Below are 18,579 nucleotides of genomic sequence, written 5' to 3'. Positions count from 1 at the left end.
CCCACAAGAAGGTTGGGTGACCTGCCTGCATCCAGCCCGGGGTTCTTTTTTTTTTTTAATTTTTTTTTAATTTATTTATTTATTTGAGAGAGAGAGAGTGAGAGACAGAGAGCATGAGAGGGGGGAGGGTCAGAGGGAGAAGCAGACTCCCCGCCGAGCAGGGAGCCCGATGCGGGACTCGATCCCGGGACTCCAGGATCATGACCTGAGCCGAAGGCAGTCGCTTAACCAACTGAGCCACCCAGGCGCCCCAGCCCGGGGTTCTTGAACCGTAAGGTGTCTGGGGCCATCTTCAGCCAGATGCAGGCACGTGACTCAGCACAACAGACCTGGCAGGTGCATGGGAAGATCAAGCCTGCTTGAAGGAATGTTCCAGGTCACAGACTACAGGCAGCAGGTGATTTCTTCCTTGAGGGACCCAACCAGGCTGAGAACCTGAGCAAACTGCCTGGCACCTGGCTGTGGAGACAAGGACATTTTATTTTATTTTATTTTATTTTATTTTATTTTATTTTATTTTATTTTATTTTTAAGGTATTATTTATTTGACACAGAGAGAGAGAGAGAGAGCACAAGCAGGGGGAGGGGCAGAGGGAGAAGCAGGCTTCCCGCTGAGCAGGGAGCCCGATGCGGGGCTCGATCCCAGGACCTTGAGATCATGACCTGAGCTGAAGGCAGACGCTTAACCGACTGAGCCCCCCAGGCGCCCGAGACCAGGACATTTTAGTTGCAGAGTTGTGGTGGAGGGACATTCGTTCCTCTCAGGTGATGTCAGCCTGCTTCATCCGTAAAATTTAAACCCACTGCTGCTTTCACAAAAATCATCTCTTCTCGAAAGTAAAAACTCTGACAGAATGAAGTCAGAAATGACAGTTTGGGGGACGAGGGGGTGGTTTCGATCTGAGATGATTTCAGTGATCTGAATGGTGCCACAGCTCGTGTGTGAGACCCTGGCTCTGAGTTGAGGGTGCTTGCAACATACTTTTAAACCCCTGGACGTGTGTGCTAGAGATTTTATTCGCAACTTTCATGGCAGTTCAATGTAAAAGAACACACCTTTATGAGGGGAGCTAAGAGGGACCCCGGGGAAACAAGTTAGTCCGTTGGATAGTATCACATTTAAGTTACACTAAACAGAACCATGCGTGCCTTCCAGAAACCTCCCAGCCTTCCTCACTCAGCCTTGAAATCAGAACTCCTCCTTCAGGTTGTCTGCATTACGCTGTGTTTTGATTTGCTTTTCTAACTGGAAACAAGAAGAGGTCTGAGGGGCTGTGGTTGTGGTGGGGGGGGCGGGATCCATACCCTAGGGCGTTTTTTCCACGATGGTCTGGCTTGCTCAATCTTCCTTTTCACCTTTCTGCCTGCCCTCAGAGTATTGATCTACAAGATTCAGGGGTCTCCAGCATTTGCAGAGGTTACCTGCTGGCCTTAGAAGAGTTCTGAAAAGTTTGGTGTCAATTAAATTTTTTTTTTGAGTGTGCTGGCTAAGATGCTGGCCATTTAAAGTAGGAATGAGTGAATTATTGGACCAAAAGGAAGCTTATAGTTGCATGTGTTAGTGTATATCATCTGTGGTCTGCATGAGATTTTGCAAAATTGGGATTCTTGGAAGAAGAGCACATGGTAGGCAGCCTTAGGCCGATTGAACAGGATTTGGGAAGTCTTCTTTCACAAGAATGTTTTCCAGGGGGGTCTGAGATGGTTTTGTGATAGAGCACGAACATCCTTCCTGCTGCAAGGTCCTCAGCCCTGGGAGCTCAGAGGGGAAGACCTGCACAGACCCCTGTGTTCATTGGGAAACTCCCCCGTCTCTGTGTCACTATGTGAAAGAGGTGACTGTCACAGATGAAGAGTCGTACAAATTAGTCTAATCTTTGCATTAAATTTGGCACAAATTTGCTTCTCCACCTAGGAATGGCACTGCATAATTCTGAGTTCTCTGTATTTTAAGGTGAGCCTTGAAGGCCGCCCCCCCGCCCCTCCGCCGTGCAAAAAAAAGTCAGCAGGAGGTGGCGAGACCCGTAGACTGAGGCCTGCAAATAGGGACTGATGAGCAGCAAAACTCTGGTGAAACCGCCCAGTCCTGGGTGAAGCAAAGCCCCCTCTCAGAGCTTTAAAACAACCTCAAGGCATGAATCATTATATTACCAAGGCTGGCTGGCTTGAGAGGAACTGAAAAAATGAAAATACTCACGTTGCTCATTAGCAAAGAGGAATACGCAAATGTTGAGGGTCCCGTTGTGTCAGAGTCCCTCTGCTGTTTGGGTTTGGCAAGCAGAGCACTCCTCTTGCACACACCTTCATCTTCGTGCCAGATTCTCTTCTCGCCCTTGTGCCTTTTCTGAGGAGTTTGCCAGAGTGGAATGAGGGGCTTGAGAAAACAGAGCGTGTTTCACACTGACCCTTTTAACCGGTGTTAGATCATTTTTGTGATTTAATGCTTGTTATAGACTCACATTTTCTTCCTTTTTTTCTTTTAAGATTTTATTTTATTTTTTTGAGGGAGAGAGAGAGTAGAGAGAGAGAATGAGCAGGGTGAGGGACAGAGGGAGAAGCAGACTCCCCGCTGAGGAGGGAGCCGGATGTGGGGCTCGATCCTGGGACCTGGAATCCTGACCTGAGCTGAAGGCAGACGCTTAAGCGGCTGAGCTACCCAGGCGCCCCTGGACTCACTTCTTCTACAGCAGGTTTCTCCATGACAGCACAAGAGTCTGGGCCACATTTGAAACCAGATGGTTCTTTGTTGTGGAGGCTATCCTGTACATTGTGGGGTGTTCAGTGGTACCCCGGCCTCTACCCACTAAATGCCTGCAGCAGCCTCCCATCGTGGTGACAACCAAACTAGACATTGCCGAGTGTCCCATAGGACACAAAATCTCTCTCTCTCTCTCTCTCTCTGTCTCTCTCTCACACACACACACACAGCCTTGGTTCACTGTTCTACAGGAAAGAAGCAGTAAAAAAATCATCTTTGTCCTAAATTAGTTGTACTTTTAAAATAGATCCTAAGGTTTTCCATCATTTAACACCTGTGTGTTAGTGGTTTATTCCCTATGTGGGGTAAATAAGACTTTATTCTTTTTGAGTGGCCGTCACAAAAACTCAGAATCTTCTCTCTCCTCTTCCGATCTGCTCTCCCGTGGGATTCATATGTTGCTAATAATTTACCAGACCTGTTAATTCATTAATAGGTCATTAATTTATTAATCCTGCACGTTCATTCATTTGCAACAGTATACTTGGTGAGCTCTCACCACATGCCCAGTGGTGAGCAAGCGCCGCCTTGAATAACCAGGATTCCTTTCTGTTTCATAACAAATCTACCTTCCTCGGCTTGTCTATGAGGAGGGCTTACATTCTTGGAAAGCAAAACTGCATCTGACATGGAGGAACAGGTCCTTGGAGTCAGACAGACTTGGGTTTTTGAATCCCACCTCCCACTGCTTATGAGCTGGGTAGCCTTGGAGCCATTATTGAACCAGTGGACCTCAGTTTCCCAGTGTGAACATGGGGGTGATGCCCTCTCCATGGCAGATTTCTGTGAGGCCTCAAGGAGATCATGTACATCAGGCATCAGTAAATGCTACCTTACCGTCTGGCCGCCAGCCAGTAAGTCGTGACATAGGAGCCGCCATCTTTGTGGGTCCAAAACGGCCAAATAGTGGCAACTTCCTCCAGTTCAACCTAATAGGTAAATAAATGGAATGATTCTGCTTGGTTATTTTCCCGCGTTCCCGCCCTCTCTCTGAGGAGGCATCCCACTGGCATAACAGAACGCACTTCAGAGGATAAGCCCACTCGGCTGCAGCGACAGCTCGCGTGTGTCTTAAAAGCTTGCGCTCTGGGAACTGGCACTTTCCCAGCCTTGCAGCCAGTTTGTGAGGAGATCACCGGAATTGCAGCAATTTCTCCATGTGCTCCGGTTGTTTGTTCCCTGGGTGTCCATCATGGGCTGGCCTGTGTCTGACGCGTCTGTATTTCTTTTCCAGGTCACGCTGCTGATCGCCTTCATCTGCGTGAGGAGTTCTGTGTGGGTCAGCTACAGCGCCTACAGCTACTTTGAAGTGGTCACCATTTGCAACTTGATAATGATCCTCGCCTTTTATCTGGTGCACCTCTTCCGCCTCTACCGCTTGCTCACCTGCATCAGCTGGCCGCTGTCGGTAAGGGGGTGGCCCGGGGCCCTGAGACCCGACAGACTCTGTCCCATCTGCCCCTCCCCCACAGCCCCCCCTCCTCCATCACCTCTTCCTGCTGCAGCCCTGAACTTCTCACTGTCTGGTGGGCATCTCAGCCCATGTCCCGCTGGTTTCTAAAGCTCACCTTCCAGGGGCGCCTGGGGGGCTCAGTTGGTTAAGCGTCTGCCTTCGGCTCAGGTCATGAGTCCAGGGTCCTGGGATCAAGCCCTGCGTAGGGCTCCCTGCTCAGTGGGGGGCCTGCTTCTCCCTCTCCCTCTGCTGCTCCCCTTGCCTGTGCTCTCCTGCTCTCTCTCTGTCAAACAAATAAATAAAATCTTTAAAAAAAACCAAAAAACAACTCACCTTCCAGCAACAAGAAAGCTGTGTGTGTGTTTTCTCAAGGGACAGAAAAGGGTAGGAAGAGGAAGCTGATAAAGGCGATGGGTGTTTATACTGTTGTGATAAGATTTGTCAGCTAAAAGGGACTGGCAGAGTCTGAGGAAAGATTCCAGAAGTTTCCAGGATTTTTTTTCTTCCCGCTATATTATTATTTAAATAGCTTGATTGACATACAGTTCACATGCCATACAATTGCCCACTTAAAGTGTACAATTCAACAGAGTTTACCATAGTCCCAGAGTTGTGCAAGCATCACCACAGTCGATTTTAGAACATTTTCCTCGCCTCAAAAATAAACCCCATCCCCTTTCGCTATCACCTCCCACCTCTCACCCTCTCCAGCCTGAAAGCAACCGTGAATCTACTTGCTGTCTTGTGAATTTTCCTATTCTAGACATGTCCTGTAGGTGGAATCATATGTGTGGTCTTCTGTGACTGGCTTCTTTCACTTAGCAAAGTGTTTTCATGGTTTATCTATGTCGTAGCATGGGTCAGTACTTCATTTTTTTAATAGCCACGTCCATTGAAAGGATAGACCACGTCTTGTTTATTTGCTTATTGGATGGACATTTGGGTTGTTTCCACCTTTTGGGTATTATGAAACGTTATGAATAATGCTGCTATGAACACTCGTGTACAAGTTTTTGGTATGGACATGTTTTCATCTTGCTTGGGGATATACCTGAGAGTGGAATTGTGGGGTCCCATGGTAACTATGTCTCATTGTTTGAAGCACGGCCAGACTTTATTCCACACTGGCTCCCCAGTTGACATTCCCATCGGCAGTGTATGAGGGTTCCAGGGTCTCCATAGCCTTCTCAACACTCATTATTTTCTGACTTTCTGATTTCAGTCATGATAGTGACTGTGGAGTGGTATCTCATGGTTTTGATTTGCATTTCTCTGATGACTATTGATGTCAGTCATCTTTTGATGAGCTTTTTGGCCATTCGAGTATTTTCTTCAGAGAAAAATCTGTACAGATCCTTTGCCCATTTTTGGATTAGGTTGTTGTTTTATTACTCAATTCTCAGAGTCCTTTGTATATTTTAGTTACAAGTGCCTTACCAGATAAATGATTGGCAGATATTTTCTCCCATTCTTTTGGTTGGTTTTCATTTCCTTGATAGTGTCCATTAAAGCACAAGTTTTTAATTTCAATGAGATCTAATTTAATTACTTTTCTTTTTTTGGTATAAAAAAATGTTTGTGTTTTGGTATAAAATCTAAAAGGCATTGCCAAATCCAAGATCATGAAGGTTTGCCTCTATGTTTTCTTCTAAGGAGTTTCATACTTCTAGCTCTTACATTTAGGTACTTGGTCTATTTTGAATTAATTTTTGTGTCTAGTGTGAGTTAAGGATTCAACTTCATTCTTTTGCAGATAAATATCCAGTTGTCCCAGCACCATCTGTTGGGAAGACCATTCTTTCCCCCATTGAATTGTCTTGTCATCCTTACTGAAAATTAGTTGACCATAAACTCATGGATTTACATCTGGACTCTCAATTGCATTGATCTTACCCCACTGTCTTGATTGCTGTAGATATTTAACCAGTTTTGAAATTAGGAATTATGAATCTTCCCATTTTTTTCAGGATTGTTTTGGATTTTTGCAATTTCATACAAATTTTAGAATCAGCTTTTTAGTTTCTATGAAGCAGTCAGCTGGGATTCTAATACAAACCATTGAATCTATAGATCGATTTGGAGAATATTGCCATCTTAACAATATTAAATCTTGTGACCTAAGAACATGGAAGGTTTTCCCATTTATTTAGATCTTTAATTTCTTTCAACAGTGCTTTGTAGTTTTCAGAGGGTAAGCTTTGTGCTTTTTGGAGGGGGGAGCTTAAATTTGTTCCTAGGTATCTTACTCTTTTTGATGACATTCCAAATGTAATTATTTTCTTAATTTCATTTTGGGATTGTTCATTGCAAGTGGATAGAAATACAAGAGATTTTTGTATATTGATCTTGTGTCCTTAACCTTGCTGAACTCATTTTAGATCTGACAGATCGTTAATGGGTTCCTTAGGATTTTCTATACAAGATTATGCCATCTATGAATAGAGATAGTTTTATATTCCCCTCCAATCTGAATGCCTTTTATTTCATTTTCTTGTCTCACTGCAAGAAATTAGTTGAATATTGAAGTGGCAAGACCACACATCATTATCTTGTTCCTGATCTTAGGAGGAAAGCATTCCGTCTTTCATCATTAAATATGATGTTATGGAGTTAACTTCCAGTCCTACTTTGTTGAGTGTTTTAATCATGAAAAGGTATTAGATTTTGTCAAATGCTTTTTCTTTGTTGAGATAATCATGTTTGTTTTCCCCCTTAATATTTTGTTAATATGGTGTGTCACATTGATTTTCATATATGAAACTAACATTTGCATCCCTGGGATAATTTATGATATATAATTCAGCTTATGTGTAGCTGGATTTGGTTTGCTAATATATTGTTGAGGATTTTCATATTTGTATTCATAAGAGATATTGGTCTGTAGTTTTCTTGTGATGTCTTTGTCTGGTTTTGTTATCAGGGTAATACTGGTCTCAGAGTAATTTGGGAAGTGTTACCACCTCTTATATTTTTTAGAAGAGTTTGTGAAGAATTGGTATTAATTCTTCTTTAAATGTTTGGTAGAATTTTGCAACAAAGCCATCTGAGCCTGGGTTTTTCTTGTGGGTAATTTATTATTATTATTAGTTCAAACTTGACTTGTTGTAGATCTGTTCAGATTGTTTATTTCTGCCCGAGTCATTTTCAGTGGTGTGTCTTTAGAGGAATATGTCTATTTCATCTAAGTTTTCTAATTTACTGGTATATAATTGTTCATAGTATTCCCTTAAAATCCTTTTACCTCTGTAAGATCCATAGTGATGTCCCCTCTTCCATTTCTAATTCTGGTCATTTGAATCTCGTCATCTTTTCTCTCTCTTTTTTTCCTGATCAGTCTAGCTAAAGGTTTGGCTATTTTGTTGATCTTTTCAAAGAACCAGTGTCGGTGTCACTAATTTTCCCTATTGTTCTTCTGTTCCCTATGTCATAATTTCTGCTTCAGTCTTTTTTTCCTTCTTTCTCCTTGCTTTAGGTTTAGTTTGTTCTTTTTCCAGTGTCTTAAGGTGAAGATTAGGTTATTAATTTAAAAACTTTCTTCCTTTTTAATGTAGGTATGTATAGCTATAAATTTCTTTCTGAGCACTGCTTTAGTTGCATCCCATAGTTTTAGTATATTGTATCATCATCTTCATTCATCTCCAGGTACTTTCTAATTTCCCTTGTGATTTTGCATTTGATTGACCCAGTAGTTAGGAATGTGTTAATGTCTACATATTTGTGGGTTTCCCAAAATTCTTTCTGCTATTGCTTTCTAATTTCATTCTGTTGTATTTGAAGAACATACTTCATATGATTTCAATCCTTCACATTTATTGAGGTTTGTTTTATGGCTTACCATATAGTGTCTCCTGGAGAATATTTTATGTGCATTTGAGAAGAATGTATATTCTGTTGTTGGGTAGAGTGTTTTATAGATGTCTGTTAGGTCTAGTTGTCTTATAGCATTGAGTCTTTATTTTCTTGTTGGTCTTCTCCCTAGTTGTTCTACACATTATTGAAAGTGAGGTATTGAAGTCTCCAACTATTATTTTTGAATTACCTATTTCTCCCTTTATCTCATTAAGTTTTTGCTTCATGTATTTTGTTGCTTTGTTATTAGGTGCATACGTGTTTGTAATTGTTCTGTCTTCCTGATAGATTGCCGTTTTTGTCATTGTAAAATGTCCCTCTTTATCTCTGGTAACATTTCTCTTTTAAAATCCATTTTGCCTGATACTAGTATAACCACTCCAGCTTTCTTTTGGTTGCTGTTTGAATGACCTATCTTTTCCTTCTTTCTGCTTTCAGTCTATCTGTATCTTTGAGTATAAAGTGTTTCTCCAGGGCGCCTGGGTGGCTCAGTTGGTTAAGCGACTGCCTTCGGCTCAGGTCATGATCCTGGAGTCCCAGGATCGAGTCCTGCATCGGGCTCCCTGCTCGGCGGGGAGCCTGCTTCTCCCTCTGACCCTCCCCCTTCTCATGCTCTCTCTCTCTATCTCATTCTCTCTCTCAAATAAATAAGTAAAATATTAAAAAAAAAAAGTGTTTTTCCAATAGACAGCATATAGTTGGATTTTCTTTTTCTTTAAGTAGGCTCCACGCCCAGCGTGGATCCCAACATGGGGCTTCAACTCACGACTCTGAGATCAAGACCCGAGCTGAGACGCTTAACCCAACTGAGCCTCCTGGATACCCCTGTATCTTTTTTTTTTTTTATCCAGTCTGACAACCTCTGGATTGTTTAATTATTCACATTTAATGTTATTACCTGCTGTGTTATTTTGAGAGACATTTCTTTTGTGTTCCTAAGTTACAAGGCCCCTTTCAAAGTTATGGCACCTTTCTGCTTCTTTTGAGAGCAAAGTCCTCTGGTAATGATGCTGATACTGAAACACTCTGAGGAGAGAGAAAGGCTGGGGGCAGGGATGGGGGTGGGTGGAGAGGGGAGTGCATGTTGGAGGGGTAAGCTCAGCCCCACATTTTTGATGAGGTATATTGAGGCACTTTCCATTTAGGACTCTCTCAAATCAGTTTTCTCTACCCCACGTCCTATTCCTCTTTCTTCATGGGTGAGAATCTTGGAGGTAGGGAACTTCAGTTACTAATCTGCTCTTCAGTCAATATCTCTGCGGTCCACCTTCTGATTTTCCTTTCTAGTCGCTAAAGGAGAAATTGGGGTCTTTGATTTCACACAGCTTTCAGAGGAGCTGCAGCTTAAAAGTGGAATGCTTTTCCAAAATTTAATAGGTGCCTGCCTTGATGGGCAGAACTTCACAGCGGACTAATTTCTGAATCCTCATGGAAGACAACTAAAAATGAATACACTCTGGATCCAGAGGGAGTCCTCTGGTGGCCCTAAGCCCCAGTTCTCTTCTGATCTGGTGTTTAATGGGGAGGAAGAAGGAAGAAGGTGGAAGCCTTACCCTGCTGCTGAATGACAGAGGTTCAGCCTCATTCAGGGCCTGCAGAGAGGGCATTTTAAGCCCGGAGGGTGAATGGGGTGCAGATGGATGGAAGCAGAGGTGGAATCTGCCCTGCTAGCAAACTCCTCAGCAGTGTGGCCTGAGGGCACACTCCCAGAGAGCAGAGAGAAGATGAAAGGAGGACAAAGTGAGGAGGCTTATTAGGAGCCAGAAAGTCAGCTCCTCCCACCCCCACAAGCACTTCACAGAGGGCCTCTGACCTCACCCTGGGCTGTGACTCCAGGTCTGAGGGGGTCAGCACCTCCAGACTGCACCTAAAACTGTTCACAGAGTGGGCAGGCACTCCAGGCAACCACCAAAGCTAGCACGTTGTTAGCCCAGAACTTTCTCTGAAGCAGAAGTGAGAGGTACACATCTCTTGAAGGGGCTCTGCTTCTCAGAGCTGGAGCTTCCTTTAAACTCTCCAGCCTGGGAGTTGTGGGAAGCTGTTGGCCCGAGGTCGGGGTGCTGTCTACAGATTGCTCTCAGGAGTGGAGCAGTCCTTAATGGGTATCTCTCCTCACCCGACAAGTGTCCTTTCTCTCTGTCACCTCTCTGGCTGCCTGCCCGGCTCCTTTTCTGTCTTGCAGGGTCTCATCCTGGCCGGCCTTCTGCAGCTGCTGCCTGTGAGCAAACTGCTCTGTCAGGAGGTCATGAGGAGAAGAGGAGATGTCACTGCCTCCCCTCTGTTCCTCTCTTCTGTGCCCAGTTGCCTCTGAGAACCAGGAGTGGACCTCCCGACCCACAGCTTTGCTTTGTTTTTGTCCCCAGGAACTTCTGCACTATTTAATCGGTACCCTGCTCCTCCTAATCGCCTCCATTGTGGCAGCCTCCAAGAGTTACAGCCAGAGCGGACTGGTAGCTGGAGCGGTGAGGACACTCTCGGGGGAACCTTCACGAATGAGTTCACTTCTAGCGCATTTTCTTCCTGATGGGCAGCGAGGAGATTGTTTCCTGGGGCCTTTCTTTCCCAGAAAAGTACCCATCAGAACCCACCTGGATCCAGCTAACAGCAGCCTCCAAAGAGCCGGGTCCACAACAGAGGGCCTCAGCAGGTGGATGGTCGGGGTTCCTGGCACACTCAGATGGCCCCAGCGGCCCAGCCCTCCCTCAGACAGCCACTCCTTACATCAGGGGGCCAGTCGGTCTTAATGCACATGCCCGTTCGGGTCATTCATTGGTGGCTGCCTCAGGCTATGCAAAGATCCTGAGGCCTCTTTGGGGCCCAGAAAAAGAGCATGTGATCAGTTAGTGATCCCTGCCATGAATGGTAGCTCTGCTGGTCCTGATTTATAGCAGTTTTCAGGCCGGGAAACAACGCTCCTAGACCTTGCAAAGGTGAAAATTAATCCATCTGATAGCCTGAATAGAAGGATGGAAGTGTATAAAAATATAGTGCTGTGGGAGCTGTGTTTACCACACATATGCAAATATATATACATGGGTGTGTTCATGTATATGTATTTATTTTTAAAAGACATAGATTCCTGCCATCTGATTTCTGATTTAGCTAATTGGTTACAGAAGTTTTTTTCCTGATTTCTGATGTAGCTAATTGGTTACTTCTGGCTATGACACTGATTTGCCTCACTGATGAGCAGATGAAATTTTTTGAATGAGGGTTTTTCTTTTGTTTTTGTTTTTTTTTTAGTGAGAGGGAGAGAGAGCAGGTGGGTGCGAGGGCAAGGTAGGGGCAGAGGGAGAGAGAGAGAATCTTAAGTGGGCTCCGTGTCGGCACGGGGCTCCATCTAACAACCCTGAGATCATGACCTGAGCCAAAATCAAGAATCAGACGCTTAATTGACTGAGCCACCCAGGCACCTCAATTTTTTAAATGAGTTTGAAGAAAAGCTCTATGAGATAGGCACTCTTTCATTTATATGTTAGCAAAATTCTCCAGACTTTGGGCTGGGAGTGGGTTAATGCCTGGAATTCCACCGAGGGGTGGGGTCTGTCCTAAAGATGGGCACGGCGTAGCCAAGCCTTTGAATACTCATGAGCTTAAGTGCCTCCCTCTGCGGTTCCCAAGGAGAGGGGTGGGCACCACCTACAGCTTACCACCTGCCTGACTACAGACAGGCTGGTGAGGGAGATAGAGGAAACTGGTGCCCATTGTGTTTCGGGACCACATGGAGAGGTTCCCCCTGGGTTTTACGATTCAGGTTGCACATAACCATGTTTGTTAGCCCCAGAATCCCAATAAGCCCCATTTATCATACACCAGCTTGGTGCCTAGGACCAAGCCTCGGCCATGGGGGAGCCAGAGGAAACAAAAAGATACAGTCCTTGCTTATGAGAAAATGGTCATCCAGTTTAGGAGTCAAGGCCGAGGCCCATGAAACAATCAGCAAACAAGGCATTGTCATCCAGAAGAGCACCACGTAGCAGTATAATAAACTGTTCAATTATGCAGTGCAGACAGTAGGAGACCGGGATGGTATCTAATGTGCTAATTGTGCAGAACAGACAATGAGGGGCCAGGACAGGCTCCAATAGGCTAATTATGTGGTACAGACAATCGGTGCAAAGGGAGCCAAGGAAAGGGACCTGGGGGAGGGGAAGCCGGGTGTGGGCCTGTGGGGGCAGCCTCTTCTGTGAACCAGCAGCCAGGCTTGAAAAGCAAACCAAACCCTTGGAGACCGTGCCCTTGGTCTGGCTGCTCCCGGGCTGTGCCTACTGCACGTCAGCCCGTGGTTGTGGCCACGTCGCCAACCGGAGGCCATTTGCAAGTCCGGGAACATCTGGGCAAAAATCGAGCAGGGCTCTGGAGCCAGATTCCTAGGGCTCACATCCCATGTCCGGCCCTTGCTGGCTCGTGGCCCTGGGCAAACTAGTTGACTTGCCGTCCCTCCATGTCTTTAGCTGCCAGATGAGGGAGATGGGAGGTAAGAGCAGCACCCACCTGGCAGAGGGGTGGGACTTGAAGGGACCAGCACACCTAATGGGCTTAGAACCCGGGCGGGCACAGAGTCGGTGGTCAGTAAGTCATAGCTCCTACGTTGCTGTTCACAGGTCAGGAACTGACTGCAGGCTTCCAAGTGCCAGACAGACACCAGAGTGTGTGCCTGCTTCTCTCTGGACCATCGGATGAGCCCCACCCGAGGCCCTTTTCCTCCCTGGCCGCCCTGCTCCTCATCTTTAAGTGAAGCTGGATGGGGCTGGGTCAGCTTTCCTAGGTCAGCGAGGTCAGCCACTTGAGCACTGGGTAGATCCTCAGAAAGGGAAGGAGCGCTGCCTTCACTGATTTTAGTCTAAGATTGTTGAAATATGTGCAAACGTAAAACTGTATATCAAGGCCTCAACTTCTGGCTATGACACAGCTATAAAGTGAGACAGAACAGAAAGCCATTAAGAGTGACATGCAATGCTGCCCCATCCAGTAAAATCCATTTGAATGTTAGAAATTTAAAAACCCCTACTGAAATGTACAGTTCCACCTTTTTCTCTTTCATTAGCCCAGATAATTGTCTTTTACAGCGCCTTGGCCTCAGCTCAGTTGTAAATACGAACCCGAACATGGGCCCTGAAGTTGCCTGGAGTGAGGAGGGCCAGGAGGTGGAGCCCAGAGCCTGAGGGCCAGGCCTGAGCTAGGGCCCTGCACCTGAGCAAGGACCAGGTGGTCAGGTCACTCGGTTCCCCCAGGGTCCCCCTGGGCCACAGCTGGTACAGGGATGAGAAACATAAAGGACAGCCTGAGTGATTGGCCCTTGGCCTGGGAACCTCCTTTCTTCTCTGTCCTGTGCAGATCTTCGGTTTCGTGGCCACCTTCCTCTGCCTGGCGAGCATCTGGATGTCCTACAAGATCTCGTGTGTGACCCAGTCAGGAGGTGAGTTCCAGTTGTCCAAACACAGGCAATCTCTGAAAGTTCCCTCTGCTGGGGAACAGGAGGACGGCCTGTTGTGGAGTTCAGCAACAGGGAAGGGCCCCACTGCAGGGGAGGCCTTGAGGGGTAGGGGCCCAGGTGGAAAGGCGGAACCCAAGGCCCTCTGCTCTCGTCCTGTTTCCATAGCCCGGGGCATCCTCACGTGTCTACCTCTGATGCTGAAGCCTTTTCTTTAAATTTATTTCCTAATGATAAAAATGAAGTGTAGAGAATTTAGAAAGTGCACATAAAGAAAAAGAAAAAATTTTTCATGCAAACCATCTGTCATCACATTACCCAGAAATAGCACCTGCTGGGTGTCTGTCCTTCCAGTATTTCCTCTCTCTGGATGGATGGATGAACAGATAAAAAGATACATAGATCTATTTGTTGCTTTTATTAAAGGATCTGACTTTATGTGTTATTTGTAACCTGCTCTTGTTCTTCTATTTAACCACCAATCAGGCATTTTCCCCACATGGTTGGGGATTCTTCTCCAACATGTTTTTTTTTTTTTTAAAGAATTTATTTATGCATTCATTCATTCATTCATTCATTTTTAGGATTTTATTTTTAAGTAGTCTCTACACCCACCGTGGGGCTCGAACTCACACTCCCCACTGACTGAGCCAGGCGGGTCCCCTCTCCTCCCTCACTTTTAATGGCTCCATGCCTTGGGTGCAGTTCACTGCAGTTCCACTGCACGTGTGTGTCATAGTTTACTTGTCTCCTATTTGGGGTCATTATGTTTTGTTTCTTTAATTCTTTGCTACTAAACAGTGTTGTAAAGAGCATCCTTATAAATACAGCCCCACACTCATCCCTAATACCATTTCTCTTTAGAATGCCTTCCTAGAAGTAACACTGCTAAGAGCTATTTTGATTAGTCCACTTCTCTACTCCAGCCCTTCCTCTCTTTGTTCTTCTACACCACAAAATATCAGCGCACGCACGGCCTGTGGGCTGAGCTGCCCCGCAGAAGGGTTGTTTCATCAGAGCTTCCATTTCCTTCCAGAAGCTACTGATGCTGAGGGCAGGGAGCCAGTCACAAAAGACCACAGACTGTAGGATCCCATTGATGGGAAATGTGTTGAATGGGCTCATCCCAAGAGGCAGAAAGAAGATGGTGGGGGGCGGGGGGTGGGTGTTGCCAGGGGCTGGGGGATGGGATGGCAGATGGGCCCTCTTTTGGAAGTGATGAAAGATTCTCACATTGTGGTGGTCAGTGCTTGAGCCATCCTGTGAATATTTGAAAACCTTGGAAGTGTACACTTCAGACGGATTTAGTGGATTGTATGGTACGTGGAGTCTATGTCGGCCAAGCTGTTTAAAGAAAAAAAAGAATGGGGCGCCTGGGTGGCTCAGTTGGTTAAGCGACTGCCTTCGGCTCAGGTCATGATCCTGGAGTCCTGGGATCGAGTCCCGCATCGGGCTCCCTGCTCGGCGGGGAGTCTGCTTCTCCCTCTGACCCTCCTCCCTTTCATGTGCTCTCTTTCTCATTCTCTCTCTCTCAAATAAATAAATAAATAATCTTTAAAAAAAAAAAACAAAAGAAAAAAAAGAATGAATGATGAAAAGTAGAGAATGTGAAAGAGAGTTACTAGGTAACAGCTAAAGGTGATACATGTGTAAATATTGGCAGAAACATAGGCTTAAAATTCAGGAAGGAAGAGCCAAAAGAAAGAGCTAAGACACTTCAAGTCCCTCTGAGGATGGGCTGGGGGTTGCGGCGAGGTGGGGAGCAGCGATATCCTCTCCTCCCCGCACTACTGAATTTTTTTCTCTTTGAGAAGTGTATTTAGAAAGGCTAAGATCATTCCAAGGGCGGTGGGTGCTGGGTGGAGGAAGGAGGAAGTGCACTGAGCCGAACCGGGTCAGCCCCCTGCTGTGTGACTTCTGCGTGGGCCCTGCCCTGCCAGCCGACCTAACTTTGCCATTTCCTTCTCAAGATGCAGCTGTGTGATGCCAGCCCAGGCCCGGCCCCGTGGGAGGCCCTGCGCACAGGAGGGTCAGTAGGCCAGCCCCCACGAAGGGCTTCTGACCCCATGATCTTGTGCCAAAGCCCCGTCCACGCGGGTGGGCACAGGAGGGGGACTTCGGCGTCCTCCAGGGCTCCTGAGCTGCGCAGAGCCTCTCTTTCCAGTCGTCCTTGGAGAATAGTCCTCCCCGCCCGGGAAAGAAAACCAGCCTCCAGGGAAATCTGGTCTCTCCCTCCTGCTTTGAGAACCACCTGCCTCAGGGACTGATGACCCCACTTAACCCACGAGGGAGGGGTTTCTGAAAACTCCTGCCTAACTCTGCTTCTACTTCACATTCCTCAGGGGAGTGAAGCCGCCTTAAGTCCTCTTAGAGAAACCAAGCCATCTCCTAATTTATCCAGCTTGGAAAGCCTCTCTCTGGAGAGAGCCTCTTCCTTAAGTGAGGCGTGTCTGCAGAAGCACTCTGTGGTCAGCCTGTCCCCAGAGAGGAGATCCCGGCTCCTTTCAGGCTTCAGCCTTAATTCCCATTGTGTGTGTGTCTGTGTGTTTGTGTGTGTGTTGTATGTGTGTGTCGGTGTGTGGGCGTGTGTGTGTTTTGTAATAAAATATTGACTTGGCCAATTGCACAAGGATTTCTTATTAACTGAGGCTGTCGACCAGGAGTAAAGTGATGGGGCCCACAAAGCTCGTGGGGATGCCTGGGGGCCCACTCCTGCATGTGCACACCAGCCCCTCCCCGGAGCTGAGAACACCGAAGGATGCAGAAGATACGGGCCGCTCAAGATTTGCATATTTTCAGAGTAAATCGGTGGTGAAGGGTGGCCAATACCGTTCACACAGGACAGAAAGCAGTACTCAAGAGCGACACAGGCAGCCCTAAAAAAAAGGGGGTAGAAAATTCTGGTACCTACTACAACACAGATGAAGCTCGAAGACATGACGCTGAGTGAAATAAGCCGGACACCCCAGGACAAGCCCTGTCTGATTCCATTTGCAGGAGGTTACTAGAGAAGTTACAATTCAGAGACAGAAAGTCGAAGGGTGGTGGCCGGGGCCTGGGGCAGGGGACTGGGGCGTTTGTGTGTCCACTTGGGAAGATGGAGATGTTCTGGAGATGGATGGCGGTGGCTGCCCAACAACATGAATAATACCACTGCACGGCGCACCTAAAAATTGTTAGATTGGTACGTTTTATGTTCTGTATCTTTTACCGCAATTTTTTAAAAAAGCAATACAAGACATTCTGTCTAGGCACCTCCACAGCTGGAAGAGCCACTTGGGGCGCGGGGGAAGACAGAGACCCAGGTCGCACCCAGCCCAAGGCCGGCAGCATGGCCAGCACCATGTTCTAGCGGGTGCTCGAGAATCCAGGCTGTGGGACGCGGGCGTCTTCCCTAAACCAGGCCCTCCCTGGGACTGCTCAGCCCAGGGGCCATACCCCCGTGTAACCCAAACTCCAAACCCAGCTCCCCGGCTCCCAGCACCGGGAGGTGACCCACGGGGGCAGGCGCGGCCAGGCTGAACCAAGTAAAGAGAGGAGGGAAGACTGGACCTGGAGGGAGGACAAGGCGTCAGGGGCCAACCTGAGCCCCCAGGAGGGGGCACTGGGAGACCAGGCCAAAGCTGGTCTGCCCACATCCTCCCCCACAGTCAGCCAGCTCCCTGGCGGGCAGAGCCTCCCTGGGGAGGGAGGGAAGATGGAGGGTGGCGCTCTCCCTTGGGGAAGCCTCTGCCACCCACAAGAAAAACCTGCTCACAGAGGCCCTCTGAGATGGCCTTGGTGGGGTTCTCTCCAGCGGGCTGGTGTGAGCAGCAATAAAACTGCCCACACCTACCCTGAGCGGGCTGGCGGGGACCCAAGGAGAAAGCCAAGAGGGAAGCCAGGCTGGCGACAGAGCTGGGATTTGAGTCCGGGTCCAGCCCTCCCCTGGGCCTGGCGTGTGACCACCGTACCCAGGGAACGGCCAGGCCAGAGCTGGCCTGGGCCAACTGGCTTCGTCCACAGGCAGTTGGCTCTGGTGTCTGCAGACGGGCCCAGAGGAGGAAACAAGTGTGTTCCTGAGGGAGGCCCTGCCAGGGCCTGACACACTCCTTGTGCTTGCAGCCGTGTGCTAGAAGCTTCTCTTCCAGACACCTTTACCTGCTCAGCCCTCCAGCCAGGATGCTAAGATGACCCCGAGCTGGCCCATCCCCAGGCCTCCTCCCCAGCATGAAAAGCTGACTGTTGCCATGGAAACACAAGGGCCTTTGGGGCCTCTCCTCAGCAACCAGCACTTTGAACATCCTGTGAACTCTCAGGGGTGCTTCAGGGGGATCGTGGCTGTCTGGTTTTATGTGCAAAATAGGTTAACCCCTTAAACCACACACTCTCCTGCTCTCAGTAGCAAACACTGACCCTGGAACCCCTCGACCCTCCCGCCCGCCCCCCCCCAGCCTCCCTCACCTTGGGCAGCTTCAGGGGACCCTGGCCTCGCGCCTCCAGGTGAGTGTCTCTGAACCTGCCGCGTCCTGGGTGTCCTGGGTGGAGCGGGATTTCTCCGACCCGCACAGCCAAGACAAAGCAGGGGAATGAATGCAGAGATGAGGCTACAGCCCCAGTGCTCTTACTCCAAATTGTGGGCTTTTCAAATTAATCCCGTTCTTATGGACTGACCTTACAGTAAGTATATAGAACTGTAAGCTGGCCATTTACATGGATACCTTTTTCCTGTTTTACATAGTGGAGTTTCATACAGTTTAGATTGAAAAGGGGGGGTTCTCTGTTTAAAAACGAAACAAAAAACAAAACTAAACGTTCAGAACCCCCTGAGAGGCAGGTTGCTGCCAGGCTGGGCACCAGGGGCCTGGCTAGAGCAACCAGCCCAGGCTGGGAGAGGGGACATGGAGGGGCCTCCTCACGAAGGCCACCAGGAGGCTAACTGGAGCGTTTGGACCTTGTGAGGTGAAGGGGGCAACTGGTGGCTCGCTGGGGTTTTACTGTAATTTTCTCTGTCCAGGAGAATTACGCAACTGAGGAAGACCACGGTTAACTCCACTGCAGAGTTGTGCAAAAAAGGAAATGCGGTATCAAGTGTGCCCCTTGGCT

The 18,579-nt window shown here is 47.6% G+C and overlaps 1 protein-coding gene across 3 annotated transcripts in view; it reads left to right on the top strand.

Annotated features, from left to right (window-relative positions):
• CMTM7 (CKLF like MARVEL transmembrane domain containing 7) overlaps positions 1-16,123 on the top strand; it is a 50,797-nt gene extending 34,674 nt beyond the window's left edge. The window contains exons 2-6 of one of the 3 annotated variants that reach the window (XR_014146654.1): positions 3,993-4,166; positions 10,424-10,522; positions 12,665-12,837; positions 13,398-13,479; positions 15,465-16,123. Coding sequence is in view for 2 of the 3 variants with exons in the window: in XM_031036360.2 (XP_030892220.2) it covers positions 3,993-4,166; positions 10,424-10,522; positions 13,398-13,479; positions 15,465-15,478 (369 nt within the window). In the remaining variant the exon portion in view is untranslated. The remainder of the gene's footprint in view (positions 1-3,992; positions 4,167-10,423; positions 10,523-12,664; positions 12,838-13,397; positions 13,480-15,464) is intronic. The other 2 variants (XM_031036360.2, XM_081825381.1) reach the window with 2 other exon arrangements.
• Positions 16,124-18,579: the final 2,456 nt, after the last annotated feature.

Source organism: Leptonychotes weddellii, chromosome 1 (assembly GCF_054177405.1).
Source record: "Leptonychotes weddellii isolate Sample4059 chromosome 1, ASM5417740v2, whole genome shotgun sequence".
NCBI lineage: Eukaryota > Metazoa > Chordata > Mammalia > Carnivora > Phocidae > Leptonychotes > Leptonychotes weddellii.
Note: the sequence above shows the minus strand (reverse complement) of the source record. Positions and strands in the feature narration are given on the sequence as shown.